Genomic DNA, 19,123 nt, shown 5'->3' with positions numbered 1-19,123 from the left:
CCTAGGCAGTTATATTTTTATGAGAGTTGTATTTTTACTATGAGAGTTTAAAGAAAAAAACTAAACTAATTCACATATTTGCTGTGGTAACTGTTTTATATTAATTAAATTGATAAAGAAAAGTTTATGTTTATACTTTTATCTGTAATATTCTTCTCTAAAATATAATGTTCTCTGGGAGCAGGTTTCTTGGGGAGCTTCTGGGAGCAGCCTTCGTTTCAGTTCAATGTAATCACTCCAAATGCAGCCAGGAGTTAAAGTCCAAGTCCTTTATTGTCTTCTTTACCTCTGTCAGCTTCTGCCTCTATCTGCCTCCAAATGTCTCCAAATCCAAAGGTTTGTGTTTGAGCCTCCAGCCACAACAAAGGGGGATAATGGAGTGAATCTGTCTTAGCCTCAGAAAGCTTCTAGCATTCTTGTCCCTTCTGGCCCTGACAGCTCCTCCTTATATGTTCCACTCTGAGTATTCACCAATCATTATATCACTAGGAAACCATTATTTGTTGTAGGATTAAATCAATGCTAAACTAGATTTAACTACTGTCTCCTCAATTCCACTTACTTAGCACCTTGTTTCAAGTTTTGGCCCATAACATTTATCAATTTACCAGTTTTCATTATTGATAGATTATTTAGATACTCTCTGTTAGATACTCTGATAGATTATTTAGATACTCTGTACACAGCACTTTATTTGCACCTTTATCTTTGAACAAATGTGTATAAATCATTCTTTTAATATTTCTTTTATCCAGAAAATGATCTGACCTCATTTAGCCTACTTATCTTGAAGTAAACATCTGCCTCAAATAATTTATCTTCATCCAATCTGTTAAGGGATAGACAACTTTATGTTTTATGATGTTATGTTTTGCTTGGAATAATTAACACCTTCAAACTCTGTTCTTGAAGAAAGCATTGTGCATATATGTGTATTAGACTTTCCACAAATCTGTAACACTTTGATTTCTCTCATATATTGAACCTGAATCATATACATAATGTTTGTCTTGTTTTTTCTATGCCTACACTTACAAAGATGTCACTAATAACAAGGTATGAACTATGGGTTGCTGAGGTAATTTTGTCAAAGCTTTTCATTGATTTTTTTTTATTTCATCCTTTCCAATTTGTTGGACAATAGTTGAACAAAATGAGGATTATCTAACCCATGCAAAAAGATAAGATTGAAAGGAGATAATACATGCACTTATCTCTGGAAAACATCCAACACTAAATTATCTTAGATTCCATCCATTTGCTGCACTAAAAAAGGAGAGAAATAAGTATTGAATCTGTGATTTCACTGGTGTAGACTGTCAAGAAAGGAACTTCCTGTCTCAATATAGGTTAGAATCTTCTCTTCAAGTGATCAAATTAAAGATTTGCCTAGACCAGAGAAAAGAGAATTGTACAACTGTTAATGATTTAGAACCCTGTTTTCTACTACATATTTTAAAATGGATTTAATTCAGTGATCAGTTGAATGAATATTCTGAAAACAATTGTATGTTTATGTATGTGCATTATGATTAAACAAACAAATCCACTATGATTTATGAAGTTTCAGAATGCTACAAATGGATAGCACTTTAGAAGTCATATAATTCATTCTAACTTTATAGATGAGGAACTTAAGTTCCAATAAGTTGAAGCAACTTGCTCAACATCACATGTCAAATTAATGCAGCATCAGGATTAGAATCCATCTTTTGATTCCTTATTCAAGATTCTATTTTGAACTGTAAAATACCTCTCTTAATTTGAACTGATGTAGTTTCTAGTGCAACATGAGCACATCAGAGTAAAAAAACATAGATTTAAAGAGATATTGTACATTCCCTAAATTTAATCCCATATGATAATACTTACGTTGGTTCTGGATTTCCTTTGGCTTCACAGACAAACTGAAAGTATTCGTCGAAAGGAAATGCAACTTGTACTGTTGACTGTTCTGTGATGATTGTTGGGACCTGTTTAACTAAATTTAAAAATATACATTTAGTAATCAGACTTTCAAAATCATGTTAAAGCTGACACTGCAAGAACTATAATCATCTTTGCTGACTATCATCTTGACAAGTAAAAGAATCAGCAAAAATTCAAATATCATTTCACAGTTAGAAAGAATATTTTATGCTTTCAAATCTTTTTTACTCTTCATAGTCTTCTCTTACTCTATAATTTATTATATTGCAAGTTTTGAACAAATGCTTTACTTGGACAATTAAATAGAAGTCTAACTTCTCTTCAACTCAAGTTGGCAGAACATATTTGGAAAGAATCACATTTGTAAATAGAGTTTCTAATGAGTTCTTTTTAATATTTCTAATGGACATGCTTAATATGACATCTTAACATTATTGTCATGTTTAAAAGCAAAGATTCAGCACTGAAAGACAATGTAAAAGTCCAATTTATTTAGAGATAAGAGTGATGGATTACACAGAAGAGATATAAATGATTAAAAGTAACACAACTAACACAAGTTAGAACCTATGGGTCTCATTTCTGTCTTGGTACTCTTTGCATTAGACTACCTGCCTCTATTTCTGTTTTCTTTCCATTTAAATTAAACTCACTATACATATTTGAGTCATTACTGTTTGTGGTCAGAAAACAGGCTTGGATTACAATCAAATTTAAAAATCACAGAGTCTCCTCAAAATGAATTTGCTGCCAGACTGCTGCTGCTGCATGAAATCTGTTAAGGCTAGTAAATAATTAGTAATAGTGGCAATAGTAGTGGTGGTAGTAGTGGTGGTGGTGGTGGTGGTGGTGGCGGTAGAAATTGTAGTAGTTGTAGCAGTAGTAGTGGTGGTACTAGTAAAAGAAGTAAAATCAGCAGCAGATAGCATTAATAAAAGTAGCAATAAGGATATTGAAGTGGTAGAATGGCTAGAATTCAATACTTATAATCAAGAAAACCTAAGTTTGAATCCTATCTTAAATTAAACTTAACAATTATAAGACCAAAGGCAAGTCATTTAATGTCGCTGTATATCAGACTGTTCACCTATATAATAATAGCATTTATATTTCAGAGTTGTAATGAGGACTAAACAAGCAGACATCTGTCAAACTCTTAGCAAAACACAAAATTATAAAAGTTCTAGCTATCAGTATTAATAATATACTAGCAGCAGCAACTGATGTTTATATGGTGTTTTAAAGTTTGTAAAAATATCTTAATTCTCATAACAACCCTGTGAGATAAGTGCTATTTTATCTCAAAAGATAATGGAATAATTATATAAAGGAAAACTGAAGCTGAAAATGCTAAGTGATTTGTTCAGTTACAACACAGTTTAGGAGAAACCTACAGAGCTATAAAAAGGATATACATTTTTGAGACCTTAGTAGAATTATTATTATTAATTTAATTAATATTTGCCATTAATATTAATGTTTGTGAGTTGATTATAATCCAAGCCCATTCTTGATCATAATTAATTGATTAGTGATATTAGTTTTAGCTTCCCCATCTGTAATGTAAGATGGTGCTATATTGCTATTGTTAATAATAACTTCACTTTGTACACATGGGGAAAGTATTATTATAATTATTAATATAGATCATGATAATTGCAGATAACAATGATATAACGTTTTTAGATTTATAAAATAATTTAATTCCCCAGCTTTAAAATAGGAATGATGAGAACACCTACTTCCCAGAGACAACTATTCTATTTTAAAGCTACGGTGAAACTCTTATAAAAGGTTAAGTGGCTTGCCCATGGCCATACACATAAATGTCTGAGCTTGGGCTCAAACTCAAGTTTTCTTGTCTTCAGGTCCAGTGCTCTATTTACTTCACTACCTCCCTAGGCCATTCTTAAGTTTTCTACCATCTAAATGTGTCTATCTTTTTGTTTAGCTGTTGACTTTTCCCATGACATAAGGATATTAGCTCAAGTTCACTTTTCAGGCATGAAATAGATATATTACTGTTCATAAAATAAGAAAATGAATAATTATATCCATCAGAGCAAATGGCTTATCGTGTGTCTATGCAACTCTTCGTCACAGTTTGATTAACCTTATTGCCCTTCAGATTACAAGCTCTGCTTTATAGTTCAAGGTGATGATGAATAAATTATCATGGTAACCGTCCCTCAGATATCAGTTAATACCTTGTGAACATCATGTTTATTAGAGTATTATTCCATCTCATATTTGCCCAGCTTGTAAAAGCTCAGAAAAAGCTAATTATTCAGGGAATGAATCTAATGACCTTTGGGTATTTATAGGAATATACATTCAATATTTCAAGTCCTTTTCTCCATAATTAGGCCAATTACAGAGGCAGCAGACTCTTTGACATTCAAATGGGATATCTGAGTCAGCTGCATTTTCCAAGGAAGACTCTAGAGTCCCTGAAATGCATGTATAAATATTCAGTTCCTCCAAAAACATTCCATCAGTATTTGACAACAATTGTTTTCAAAGTACATCACACTACATGAATGCTAAGGATTTTCACAAGTAAGCAAGACAAATAGGTGGGACAAAATAATTAATAATTTGTAGAAACCTCCTTTACTCAAGGGATAATTTGCAGATACCAATGAGGGCAAAAAACAAGATGGCTGAAGGGAGAGTAGGGAGGAGAATCAAAGGAGAGAAAATTTGTGTTAGAAATCCCAAATACAGATGGAGTACGATGAGGAAGGAAAAGGGAAAAAAAGCCAAGTCTCAGAGGGTTCCTCAGAAACCAGATCCCTTTCCTCTATTTTCTATTCAAATAATTAGCACAAAAGCAATTTTGCTTTCAAAAATAAATCAATGAACCCCTTTTTAATATATTAAGAACTGGAAGGGCCTTTTAATCTCACTTATTCCAACATTTCCATGTTACAGGGAATAATTGCCCACTTAATGACAAAGTAGTGAGATGCAATAGAAAAAAGTCATGAATTATAACATAGAGATTTAGGATTGAACTCTTGCTCTGTCACTTATCCCTCTTTGACAGCAGATGATATCTCCCTCTCCTTTCTCTTGCTCTCCCTTTTCTCTTTTCATCTCTTCTCTTCTTCTGTTCCTTTCCTCTACCTGTCTCTGTTACTGTATCTGTCTCTTTCTCCCTCCCTCTCTGTCTCTGTCCCTGTCTCTTTTTCCCTCCCTTCCTCTCTTCCTCCCTCTCTCTCCTGCTCCCTCTACCTCTACTTCTCTTTCTGTCTCTCTATCTCTCTCTGTTCCTCCCCTCTTTCTTTGTCACATATACACATTTTTATAATATATTTATATCATCTTTATCTCTTTCCATCTTCATCTACCAATATGCTTGTTCTCACACACACATACACACACACACACATTTTATAGAGATAAAAAATAGAACAAATAATCATGGTAATCTAAAGAATATGAAGACTACTTTTAGTTTTAGACTTTTGTTGTCCAAAGCTCATTTTTGAATACCAAAACATTATCCCTTTAAAAACTTTTATTCAGGTATAAAGGAAAATAGTTTAAAAGCTGAAAACAATTTTGAATAATTATTAAAGCTACACCTGTACTGGTAAAGAGGCTCTATCTGTCTAAATGAGACAGGAGGCACAGGAGGGAGAGCTTTTCAGTAGTTCTGCCAGCCACTTATCTGTTTGCTTTCCAGAATGAAGGAGAAAAAAATCAAGTCATAGAATAATTACAATTCAGGCTAAGTCATTTAACGTAAAAGGACAGAAGCGATTTTGCTGAGCAGTAAGGTTTCTCTGGATCATGAAGTTAAGTGGTACAGAACATGAAGAGTTTTTATTTTCCAAAATATAAATGACTACAGTGATTTGTCATAGCACAGTGATTTCATTGAAATTCTTGGTTGGGGAAACTCAAACTAAACCAACTCTCTCTAACAATGTAAATTACCCCATATCATGCAAATAATATTCTTGGAGCAATTCCTTGGGCCTTGAGAGTTTAGATGACTTGTCAGACATCACACAGCAAGCACATATCAGTATCAATACTTGAAGCTAGGCTTTCCTGACTTTCAAGACAGATTTTTTACCCATTACGAATAAATACCTTTCATTCCAATTGCTTTAAAAAATTATCCTATTTTCTACCATGGCTTCTCAACCAATTATTAGATCATGAAATATTACCTGAGATTGGTATTTCAATGGCTGCTGTTAATTTTAACATGAAGAAAAGCAGGCATCTAACGTATCCTCTTCGGCTTAGCTGCATCTTCATAACTGGAGGAGGTTGGCAATTTAGAAAGTAGAGATGATTGAAGTTCTTTCACTCTGGGTTCCAAAGGAAGGGGAGGATTTGAATCTAGAATGTCAGAAAACAATGACAATAACACAATTAGCTCACATGCTCCAAATATGATTATTAAATTCCTAAAAACTTCACATATAAGTTCTATTAGGTCATATTTTTCTTCTTAATTTTTATTTCCTGACATGGCTTTATGTATACATATACACACCTCTCACACTGGACTCCTTATCAGTTACACTGTGGACAGAGGAACACTACCTTACATTGCCTGAGAAAGAAAAGGGCAGTTAATGCATAAGATTTGGGTAATCTTGCCAGTTATTATTTGTTGTGTATCTGAAAGCAGTGTTCCATTTAGAAAGTACTTAATTGTTCTAATGAATGGAAAACAGTACAAATATGGTCCCATTCATTATCATGACCCCTTTCCATTAAAATGAACAGCTAATCCTATTTGATTCATTAATATTTGTAAAAAATATAAAGCTTTGATTTTCTTGCTCTTTCCTTCTGTACTGTTCAAAGTCACCCACCTGGAAGGAAGAGGATTAAGGCTAGAGAAGGGAGAAACAAATGGATATGGACTAGTCCAGTTTACTAATATACTCATTTAGGTTGAATTAGAAGAGGTAGGAATATCAATCACCTCCATTCCTTTAAGTTTTTCTTTCATTAAGCTTGGGAGCCAATTCTTAGAATCTAGAATAAGAAAAGACTTCAAGCTTCTCTGGTAGCAGAAGAGAAAATGAAATATTAGAGGAATTAAATGACTTGCCTAAGGTCACATAGCTAGCAAGAAGCAAAGATTGGATTTAAACCTAAGTATTCTTGCCTCCAACTCCAATATTAGACAAATTATATCATGCTGGCTTTTTTTTTCTTTGCCTTAAGAAGTAATAGAGGAAATCAAAGTATCACTGAAAAGACAATAAGACGATTTGTCAAAACATAGGGTTACTATCAAATTCCCATATTGTATGAATTGCACCCAGAACTTGGGCAAAACAACAACAAATAAACAAACAACAACAATGCAGATGGAAGATAGCTTAATAATATATCTATTATTAATATTTAATCCTGCATCATTCTTTTTCTACTTGATGTTAAGCACCTTGAAAGCAAGGACTGCCATGTCATGCCTTACTTATAATACCCACTTAAGAAAAGTCTGTCCAATTGCATTTAAATAAATTTTAAATGCTTTTGTTTCTGTATGTAAGATCCACAAATATAAGGGATATTTATTTGTGGGTGAGTGTGTGTATGTGGAGCAGGTTGTTTGTGGGGGTACTTGCACTTTTATTACACTTTCTTCATCAGGCTACTTTTCACCAGTAGCTGTACTGAAATGATAGCTATTTCTGTCAACACTATTATTCAGAGTGCTACAAAAGGAGAAGATGAGATTTGGAAAAGCTACCTCAATCATTTGTGAAAGCACAGGGCTGAATGATGAAAACCAATGCCTGCTAAATCCTATATCACAGTTATTCTAGCTCTATATCTTTCTTCTTCCCTCTCTCTTTCTCTACCTCTTCTCTTCCTCTCTCTCTTTCTCTCTCTCTCTCTCCTTCTCTCTCTCTCTCTCTCTCTCTCTCTCTCTCTCTCTCTCTCTCTCTTTCTCTCTCTCTCTCTCTCTCTTCCTCCCTCCTTTTCTCCCTCCCTCCCTCTCTCTTTTCTCTCCTTTTCTCTTTATAGATATGGAACTAATTTTAAATAGCCTTTAAAATGTGACACTATTGAACTGCTGCAGATGGACAATGTATCAGACCATAACTTGAATAGGAAGAAACTAATAGACTATATTGATTTTGAAGAATTAATCAGTACTTTCCACGATCCTAAGTTTCTCAGAGACCGTCATTTTGAACATCAACATTCCTCTGGTGATGTTACATGGATTCCAGTGATGCAATACTACAATATCCGGAGAATTAAAGTTCAGGGAGTTATGAGGGAAGGAAGCAAACTAGGATGCCGTTGCAATAGTCTAGGGGAAAAAAATGAGAATTTGTGCCATGAAAATGTGTATTAGTAGAGAAAGAAGTAGTCAGAAATAAGAGTTGCTATGGTAGAAATATCTGGATTAGTCATGTGGGAAGACAGAAACAGGGAAAGTGAGGACATCATTGGGATTGTGAACCTAAGACAATTGGGTTTCAAGAAAATTCCTTGAAGAATGATATAATCCTTGGCATGAGCAGGAAAATTTATTAGAGCAGGGAAGAGATACTGAATTTTATATTGGGTATATTAAGTGAAGTTATGAAGACAAGTCAAGAAAAATTTAATAAGCAGGCATTAATTAAGATACTGTGTAAGTAGTAGTTATATGTATGGAGATATTATGCATATACAGGTTATATATATTTATGAAATATGTATTGATGTATATATGTATCATATATTTACATACACATGGATATGAATAAGTGCACACATTCATAGGCACACAAATCTTTATATATATATATATGTGTGTGTGTGTGTGTGTGTGTGTGTGTGTGTGTATGTATATACACACATATACATACATACGCAGGGGAGTAAGAGTAGAAAGAGAATCACTGCTTTCAAAGTGCTCACAGTCTAATGGGGGAGAAAATATTTAATTATTTACAACCAACCTATTCAGGATTAATTAGAAATAATTAAGGGAGAGAAATCATTAGATAAAGGAGATTGAGAAAGGCTTCTTGTGGAAAATTTGGTTTTAACTGTTCCTTAAAGGAATACAGGAAAGTGAGGAAGCAGAGATGAAAATGGCATTGGGTCAGCCATTTTGAATTAGCATTTTTAAATGGAGAGCTTTTCTAACAAGTTGCGTTTTAGATGCCTATAGACCATCAAAATATCCAATAAGCACTTGCTGATGTGCCATGGAAGATGAAAATAAATATTGGACTTGAGTCAACTAAAGTGAAATAATCTTTTGGATTTAATGAATCCATCCAGTGACAGGAAATAGAGAGGAAAGGAAAAGGTCCTAAGACTAAACTTGAAGCACATACACTTTTGAAAAGAATAATATAGATAATCCAGCAAAGGAGTCTAAATAATAATAAGCCAACAAATAGGCTGAACAAGATAGAGATGGTTCGGGTTTTGGGAGTAAACAGTATAGAATATTCAGGATGAGAGTGCCATGAATAGTGCTAAATGTGACAGGGAGTTCAAAAGAACAAGAATTTAATAAACATCATCTGATTTGGCAATTATTTTGAATAACTCTATAGTGAGGAATTTCAGTTAAATGGAAATCAGATTGCAAAGAGTTAAGAAATTTGTGATGGAAAAATAAGAGGTCTTTTTTACTTTTTCAGCTCACTCTTGCCCTCCCTGGTTTCCTCTGCTTTGTTTGTGCTCCTTCTCTATTTCTCCTCCTCCTCCTCTTCCTTCTCTTTCTATGTTCTCTATTTCTCAAATGAGCAAGCACATTAAACTATGGAGAGATTAATTATCCAACCTGAGATTATTAGTAAACCAGAGAACAAGGACTTAAGCAAAAGTCTTAAAACCTGTCAACCCAATACTCCTCCCTATACATCAGATCTCTATCCCTTAAAAAGTTAATTTTTTATTCTACTATAGCCTTTTTCAGTACTGGGAGACTTCTATCTTTAAATGTTCTTATACTAATGGCTTTGGTAGATGATATCACTTCTATCGTCAGTATTCTCAGATGTTTTCACATTTAAGAACAAGCAAAGTTATCTAAGATCATCCACATTGTTGGCTGTCATAAAACAAGATAGCTAGTTGCAAGGCTGTGATTCACATCTGTTTAAGAAATAATGAATGTAGTGGGAAATGTTTACTTCTTTCTCATTTTAATTTCTCTTTTTCTTTTGTGAAAGATGATGAGAGCAGGAAGCTGATATAACTTTTTATAATTGTATGATTCCTTCTAATGAGCGTTATTTACTATTTAGTTCCTTTAAAAGTTGATGTTAATTGTTTTAGGGGCAGCTCATTTCTTTGTTTAATGAGCTGCCCTTTATTAGTGAAGACCAAATTGTTCAAAACCTTGATGCTATTAAGGAACTATGTATTTCAAATTCTATACCATAAATTATCCCTTCCTGAAGCAGGGAATAAAAATATTAGTCATTCAAGTAAGTGAGAAAATGTTAAATTCCCATTAATCTCCTAAAGTAGGTTAGCATCCTTAAGTACTCAATTATTATATCAAAATAGCCTATAGACTAATTGCTCAACGGTGATGATCTAAGTGTAGGAATTTTAATGGTTTTAAGACAGCTTTTATTTCAGATAACTCATATAGAAATACTTCTATAATTTTTCCACCAAAGGAAATTCAATAAAGATTTGACAATTAAGCCCTAGAGATTTCTATGTTTTTTTTTTAAGTTTTGGGGTACAATGCTATGTTTGTTATCTCATTCTTATATTTTTTTCTTTTTTAAATAATGTTCAAGTAGAAATGGGCCAGCACTACTTCTTTATGGTATTAAACTTTTTCTTCATTAAATATTCAATGAAATTTTGTACACGTAGACAAACTATATTTTATTTGATTATTTTGTTGAATATATATATATGTGTGTGTGTGTGTGTGTGTTTTATATATACAAATACATGAAGAAAGATATGAGAGACAAATATAATATAAAGGTAAATGGAATAAAGATAGAGAAATAGCCAGAAACAGAGAGACAGGCAGAAAGTTAGAAAAAGAGATAGAAAAAAAGAGATTACATCTGTCAATTCAATGATTTGAATCTACTGATTCAAAGTAGTATCTCCATCTACTGATACAAATATTGGCATCTTGTCAATAACATACAATCTTAAGACTTCCCAGACCACAATTCTATGTCTTTCTCTACTACTCATTCATTTCTCTGTGTCTTTGTCTCTCTCTGTGTGTCTCTCCTTTTCTTTGTCTTTCCCTTTCCCTTTTTCTCTCTCCCCTTCATCTCTCTTCTTTCTCTATCTCTTTTTCTATGTCTGTCTTAATCTCTGGTTTCAGCATTGAAATTTCAACCAATGTCTCCCTTGCTCTGAACTCACTGCTCTGTTCACTTAACCAAGCCACTTCTTGTCAAGTGATCTTATAAAAATGGAATGATGAGTCCAGTTCATATAATCAGAACATGACGGTATAGCAGAGAGTCAACATCAACAAAGCTACCAGTCTCCTGGGGCTATTTAATGGTTAATTCCACATGTGACCTTATCTTTTTATAAGATTCTGATTTCATTTACGAGAGACATGCATGTTAAGAGGGTATTTACTTAAAAGCCACTAGTAATGAGAAATTGACCGCCTGCAGGGCAAGTTGCATTAAAAGATGACAAAAGAGAACACAGAAATAGCTTTCAGATTATAGAAAGAATAGTTCTTTGTCATTTCATCATGCAGAATATGGAAAAGATCTGCCTATAGACTATATCTATTTTGTAGCATAAAATTAATGCAATTTTAAATCTCAATTTGTCTTTCCTGGGTAATGAATGATTTTTACATCACACATTCTAGAATTCAGTGAAATAGCAACCCATGGAACTGATGAAAAACTCAGTTTGAAATGAAATAATAATAAGGTTCTTGGACATATACAAAATTAGTAGCTCTCCCTCTTGGCAATGTTAAGGGCATTTAACTCAAATCCCAAGTGGTTGTCAATATAGCCCTAGAGCAGTTGAGGTTTTAATTAACTGTCTGTGAAAGCTAGCAATAAGTAAATAAATAAATAGTCTGCCTCCTGCTGCCCTTCTGTAGAAATAATAAAAGGCTCCAACTTCCTTCTTAAGGAGAATGAAAGTTCTCAGTCATACCAGATATACTGGCCATCAGATTGATTTCTCAAGAAAATAGGCAGAATTTAAATGAGTGATGGCTGTCTTGAGATATTAAAAAAGAAAAATAAAGGAAAAAAAAAAGCAAATAAGAGACCCATATGTTCAATTCATCTTGAATTAAAATCAAGAAAAATAAATATGTTTCCAGGCGTAGTTTTTGTGCTTTGTTTTTAATAAGAAAAAAGAAGAAACTATCCATCACAAGGTGTTGTTTCTTTTGTTGTTGCTGACATTATCATTCTTATCACCATCAGCATCAGTATCTCCTTAAAATTACAACTACTATTGCTGCTGCTGTTTCAGATTCCAGGAAATTCTGAGCCAAATATATTGCACTCACTTTTAATAGGGAACTTATCTCGAGCATTGACAATTCTCTTTATTTATTTAGCTATATCTATTTTGTTTTTGTCCCTCAAGTTGTCATTGTATATAATGTTCAAACTGTAAGTCACCTAATATCTCTTTGATAAGAAGAAAGTGATAAAGGTCAATTTTGTGAAATATATTTCATATTACACTCTGGACTTTAACACCAAAAAGAACCAGTACAACATAACCAAATTAAGAACTTTTTGCCTCAATGATGCTTTGATAATATATATGTGACCATGAATAAGGCAGTTTCTTTCTATGGACAATGGGGATAATTATACTCTACCACCCATCTCAAAAGATATTGAGAGGAAAGAGCTAAGGAAATACAAATGGGCCATAAAGGTGCTGCAATTATAAAGTTAAAAGAGCTTTAAATTATCAGTAATTATAATAAAAGCAGATAAAATCAAAGACCTATTAAAATCTGAAGAAAAGTTGAAAAACTTGAGGTAATTGAAAAATGTCACAACACAAATTCCAGAGATTATACTTAGAACCTACAGTAATAAAAATGCTGCAAAAGATGAAAAGGATGAACTTGCTTAGGTTGCAATTTCAAAAAGCCCTTTTTGAGTTTAAAAATGAATTCAAATAACAGGGCAATTACATAATGACAGAAATACAAAATAATTGGTATTTGTCATAGTTATAAGGAATGAGCACATTTCCCCCAAAATATGTAAAAAATGAGTCCAAAACTGAACTCATCCCCCCAAAAAACAAACAAACAAACAACAATAAATAAACAAACAAAAACATTTTCCCCCCTAGCTTTCCTATTACCATGGATGGTTCCATTAACCTCAATCACACAGATTTGCAACATAAGTGTCATTACAAACTCATGATTCTTTCTCATTCCCAATATCCAATCAGTTGTTAAATCCTTTTTTTTTTTTTTTACCTTCTCAATCTCCCACATCCATCACCCGCCCTCTTTCCTCTGTAATTTCCAACTTTCTGGTACAGGCCTTCATCATTTCAAATCTAAATTACTGCATTAGCTTACTGCGTAATCTCCTAGGTCCAATTGATTCTCCACTCAGCCGTCACAGAACAAAACCAACTGACTAAACTCTTTTTTACACATTTTTTGTAAATTTCATGCGGTGAATATGCATAAAAAGTCTTTTGATTTCACTTTTGGATTTAGCATTTTCTCTGATCCTTAACCTCCCCAATAGGAATTATGAACAAGAGATAGAGCAATTTCATATATCTTGGTGGTCTAGGTCACCAAAAAAAAAAAAAAAAATAAAAAAGATAATCCATAACACTCATCCAGCACCCTTTTCCCCACTGCCCAGTAGGTTTCAATTGTGGTAAAAGGGCAGAAAATGTCTATTCACAGACTCACAATAGAGATTCAAAAAGCAGAAATTTGCTCAGGCTGCTACAATAGTGAAGAACTCTATAGCAGATTGGAATAGGAGCACTTAAATCTCAATAGAACTCAGTCAGAGAACTGGAAAAAGTAGGAACTAAGACTTGATATCTGTGTGAAGTGAAGACATGTGACTAAGCCTGAGGAAGAGAGTTTATACTTCAAATGGGAATATTCTCCTGCCCCCTCATTTCCCCACCAAAGTCATGTCACTCACTTCATTTCTGGCAGAAATCAAGACTGTAAATCTTGACTTGCCCAGCTAGGAAGAAGGCTGAGACAGCTTGGAAATTCAACCCCCAGGGATATTCTCAAAGGGAAAGGTGTCAGAAAATAAGCAATATATGGGGAAAAAAAGGAACAAGAAGGAATGGAATTATCCCAAAATTTCAGAAGGAAGAAATTCACATAAAGACTTGGAGCAAAAGCAAATTGAACAGGGTATGTGAATGTGTGTATATACACATGTATGCATATATATGTACATATATGTATCCACATATATGCAGTATGTATATGCATTTGTTGACAATTAGTTGTTTCACTCATGTCTGAATCTTCATGACCTTATTTGGGATTTTCTTGGCAAGAATACCAATGTGGTTTGCCATTTCCTTCTCCAGCTCATTTTACAGATCTAGAACTGAGGTAAACAGGGTTAAGTGACTTGTCCAGTCATACAGCTAGTAAGTGTACCTGAGATCACATTTGAACACAAGTCTTATATACACATATATGTGTATATGTATGTGTAGCTGGGTATCCAGGCTAGTTACCTTCATATACGTGTCCATATAACCATATATATGCATACATGCACATACATATAGTTTTATATAGAGATATATGTGCATACATGTGTGTGAGAATGAGAGAGAAGGGAATATATCCTACTAAAAAAATTTAAAAAATTAGGCATCCTTGGATAAACATTTCAAGAAAAAGGAATAATGGATAAAATCTAATGATTGATAGAACCACATGGATTCTGAAGAGAACACAGGAACTCAGTAGAACATTCCTAAATGGTTTAAAAGGGAAACACGAATATTAAAAACAGAGTTAATGACCTGAACAATAAAACATAATTGGCAGAAGAGAAAAAACTGGAATCCATGATAGAAAGTCTTATTAAAGAAATAAAAGCAACTGATAATGAATGAAATTTATGGAAATATAGGACAAACTGGAAGAATATAGTAAATATTATATTAATAATAACAATATAATATTAAAAGAAATTATGATTTCCATATAAGCAAAAGACATTGATCTTGAAGACAAGATTCAAAGAAACAACTTCAGGTTTATAGGAATCTCAGAATAGCACAGCCAGTCAAAACCTGATCTTCATAATGCAAACAAAAACTGAGACCTACTGAAAACCGTAGCTTTAAAAGGCCAATATGTGCCACTGCCTCCAGGATCATCTCCAGTCATCTTTGTCTATTTCTGGCCACTGGACCCAGATGGCTCAGGAAGAGAAAGTGAGGCAGATGACTTTGCACAGTCCTCCTTCATTTAAATACAATTCACTTGCATGCCATAGCATCACCTCCCATATGTCATGGTCATCATTGAGACTAAAGGACTAACAACAACAATAGTACAAACTACCTAGAATTTCTGAACATAGAAAGTAGCATGTCAAATGAAAAAATAAACAGAATGCCTCTATAAAACAAAGAAAAAAAATCAAACAAAAACAATGTTGCAAACTCCAAGAAATGTAATAATAAAATTTAACAATTACACCCATAAACAGCAAATTCTGTTAAGTAACCAGAACAAAGACCTTCAATTAAAAAACAAATGAAATTTATGATATGCAAGTCTATTCCACTCTCACCAGAAACCATAAAAATGAATGGTTTCCCAAAGAATAAAATATAAAATTCAATTCAGAGTGACTTAGCTTTCAAATATGACTTTGCTCATTCACAAAATATAGATATTTAATGAAAAGAGATGTTTGAAACATTTTTAGAAAGCAAAACAAACTTTAAGCAATAAATTGCTTCTCAACACAGACAAGAACAACAACTCCATCAGTAACAACAAAAAGTAAGCAAATAAATCAACCAAGAAAAACAAAAGTAAAGTACATCAAAGGGAGTATTAAGAGATTTCTTTCCAAATGCATATAAGACAAGGGAGGTGGGGTGGTAAAAACAGAAATGAAGATGAAGAAACAGGCCTAAAGCAGTATAGTCTAAAATTCATAATACCCTTCTTAAAGTGAATTATTGCTGTTGTTATTTTTGTTATCAGATAAAACTTCTGGATGTGAAGATGCATAGAAAGAATAAGAAATAAAGAAAAGAAAATAGGTTATATTCCCTAATGAAGGGCAACTCTGACAATAAAGGGAAGGGGTGAGGAGGAAAGAAAAAAAAAGTCTCCTGTAGTATTTCAAGAGAATAGATAGAGAAAATGATGAAGAGACATGGGAAAAGTCTGGACAGTAATGAAGAAATATTGTTTTAATTTTGGGAAAGGTTACCACAGTGATTATAGTACTGGGCCTGGAACTGAATAGAACTGAATTGAATTTGGCCTTTTACACAACTAGCTATATGATACTAGGCAAGTCATTTAACCACTCTTTGCTAATTTCCACAGCTGTAAAATGGGAATAATAATAGCAATTACCTCAGTGGATCATAGGGAGAATGAAATGAGATAATAATTTTAATATGTTTAGAACTATTTCCAAAGCAACATAAATTCTTAATATGTTGAATTCCTTCCCATAAGAGAAGAGAGATATTTTATAAATGGAGATAGGGATCATGATTGAATATAATCTATTGTGTAATCTCGTGATATATTAGAGAAATTATTCTTTTACACCTAGGAAAAGGGGAATTGACTCCTGTAACAACCAATGCCAAAAAAAAGAATTGAGAGGCATAGATTCAGGGAAGAAATGTTGAGACAAATGGGGAAAAAAAAGAAAAAAGATAAGGATAACAATCAACAAGGAATTACAGAATTAGAGATTTAGAGATCCAGGAAAATGTTACCATGGAGCAAAATTCTTTTTTTCACCAGCAGGAATTGGCATTTCTAATATTGGAACACAATAATAGTTAAGAAGAAAAAACCTAAAATCATCATCCTAGAAGTTTTAAGTCTATGGAGAATATTGACAATAAATAACTACATAAGGCTATATAAACAGAATGATTTTTTTAATGAATATAATAAAGGAAATAAATTTTTGGAAAAAAAGTGACTGAACATATATAACCTATATCAAATTGTTGAGGGAAAAAGCACCTCATCCATGTTAGGAGTCCCCAGGTTGGTATCACAGGTATGGGATAAGAAAGAATTTGCAAATTGAGTTTGTCTCCAAGTTAAAGGGTAAAATTTTATTATGCTGACAGCTGTGGGCTAAGTTCCAAAAGATATTAGCAAGGAACCAAGAGAAAATAGATAGATTTATGGGACAAAATTAGATCAGAGCATCATGTTATTTATTTGCTAATTTTATGGCTTACAGGTAGGTTTGAGAGGTCGTCTGTTCACTATTGTTTCAGGAAATTGGTTATCACTAACCAACAGATTATCTATCTGAGAGTGAGTAATGTTTTTAGGACTATTCTAAGGCCAGGAGACTTTAGAATCATTGACAGATAAATTGTTAATTTTGAAGCACTTTAAGCTTCAAGATCACTAATATGTCTTCCCTAAAGTCTAAGGGAAAAAAATATTGTTATATTTCTAGGCCAAAAGACTTTACAATCATTGATGGACATGTTGTTAAAACAATAGCACTCTAAGGTCAAGGGGACCTTAGGATAACTTTGACAGATTGTTAGAACTGAAGCACTCTAAGGTCAGAGATCTTCTCACTTCTATGTTTCCCCTAGAATCTGTACACCAACAAAGTGACCTCATTTGGGATTTTCTTGACAAAAATACTGCAATGATTTGTCATTCCCTTTTCCAGCTCATTTTATACATGAGAAAACTGAGGCAAAGAGTTAACTGGCTTGCCTAAGGGTCAAATAACTAGTAAGTGTCTGAGGCTAGTTGTGAACCCACATCTCTCTCAGTGCATGCTTAACCTTCTGTTCACTATTCCACCTACCTGCCCTAAAATAAATGCTTAATAAATGATTACTGAATTATTGATTGATTGATTCTGAAATTTCAAAAAAATTATTTTAGGATATAAAAATTTAACACTACCAAAATAATTTCTAGTAATTAGAATTTTACATCAAAAGATAACTATTTACACTCTATTTGTACCAAATAATTAATGCCAGAGAGAATTTATGCCAGCAATTACCAAGACATAACAATGTTCCACTAAAATATGAGGACAATATTTTTAATATCAACTACATACAATCTCCAAACTACAAAGAACAGCAAGTTTCAAAACATAAAGATCTAGAAAAGGAGATTGAATTTAAATCATATGGGAAAAGAATGAGACACACATTCACTCTGTTATAATAGTTGTACTAAAGATGCTTTTGGTATGCCTTATATCCTCTAAACACTGTTTAAAATTACAAAAGGCAGTTGTTACCTACCTCTACCATAGTTTAATTAAATATTAGACAACATATTGGCTTATCATGACCCTTTATAAATGAACATCAGTAAAATATTAATGATCATCATTATCATCACTTACCATCAACCTACCATATTTTACTTAAGGAATGTAACGAATGCAATATGCATCACTCCCTTTCATGTTCCTAATAATCTTTAGCTTATATTATTTGGCCTATTTCATTTACAAGGTAACATACTCATAGAGGTGATATAACTTGCTGAGTGCCCTGCTTACCTCAGTTTTGTTGAAAAATCTGGCTAAAGAGAAATACACAAAGGGATATACAAAAAATCTGCCAATTAGCTAAAAATAGTTAAAAATCTGCCACTCATGATGGGAGAGCAAATAATTAGTGTTTTTTGATAATGTTCATTAAGATGACAAATTATGTTATGCTGTATAATTTCAGCGTATTTATAATATTAGCATTAGAAGTTTATGCCTGACAGCTGACATCATGATTTTTCTAGCAAAACTAAACTGATTGGCTAGAGGAATGCTCCAAAGGAATTAATTTTGGAAACTAAAATGTTAAATCCTAATTTAAACTCATTCTCCTATCTTATTGAAATTTCTCTAATAGTGATCCATAGAGAACAGAGAAAATATTTTAAATGGATTTTTCTTAATGGACTGGGAATAGGAAATGGGAAATAGGGACCTCAAAAATAACATTTAAAAGTTGACAAGTATTTTTTGGGGAAAAAAAAACT

The 19,123-nt window shown here is 33.0% G+C and overlaps 1 protein-coding gene across 6 annotated transcripts in view; it reads right to left on the bottom strand.

The window, feature by feature from the left end:
• Nucleotides 1-19,123, bottom strand: part of CHL1 (cell adhesion molecule L1 like) — a 267,221-nt gene that overhangs the window by 105,931 nt on the left and 142,167 nt on the right. For all 6 annotated transcript variants that reach the window (XM_031954105.1, XM_031954085.1, XM_031954075.1 and 3 more), the window contains 2 exons: nt 6,114-6,288; nt 1,873-1,981 (listed from right to left, as the gene is read on the bottom strand). In XM_031954105.1, coding sequence (XP_031809965.1) covers nt 1,873-1,981; nt 6,114-6,204 — 200 coding nt within the window. In that variant the 5' untranslated portion in view covers nt 6,205-6,288. The remainder of the gene's footprint in view (nt 1-1,872; nt 1,982-6,113; nt 6,289-19,123) is intronic.

Source organism: Sarcophilus harrisii, chromosome 1, assembly GCF_902635505.1.
Source record: "Sarcophilus harrisii chromosome 1, mSarHar1.11, whole genome shotgun sequence".
Taxonomy (NCBI): Eukaryota; Metazoa; Chordata; class Mammalia; order Dasyuromorphia; family Dasyuridae; genus Sarcophilus; species Sarcophilus harrisii.
The sequence above is the reverse complement of the archived record's forward strand: the minus strand, read 5'-3'. Positions and strand labels throughout refer to the sequence as shown.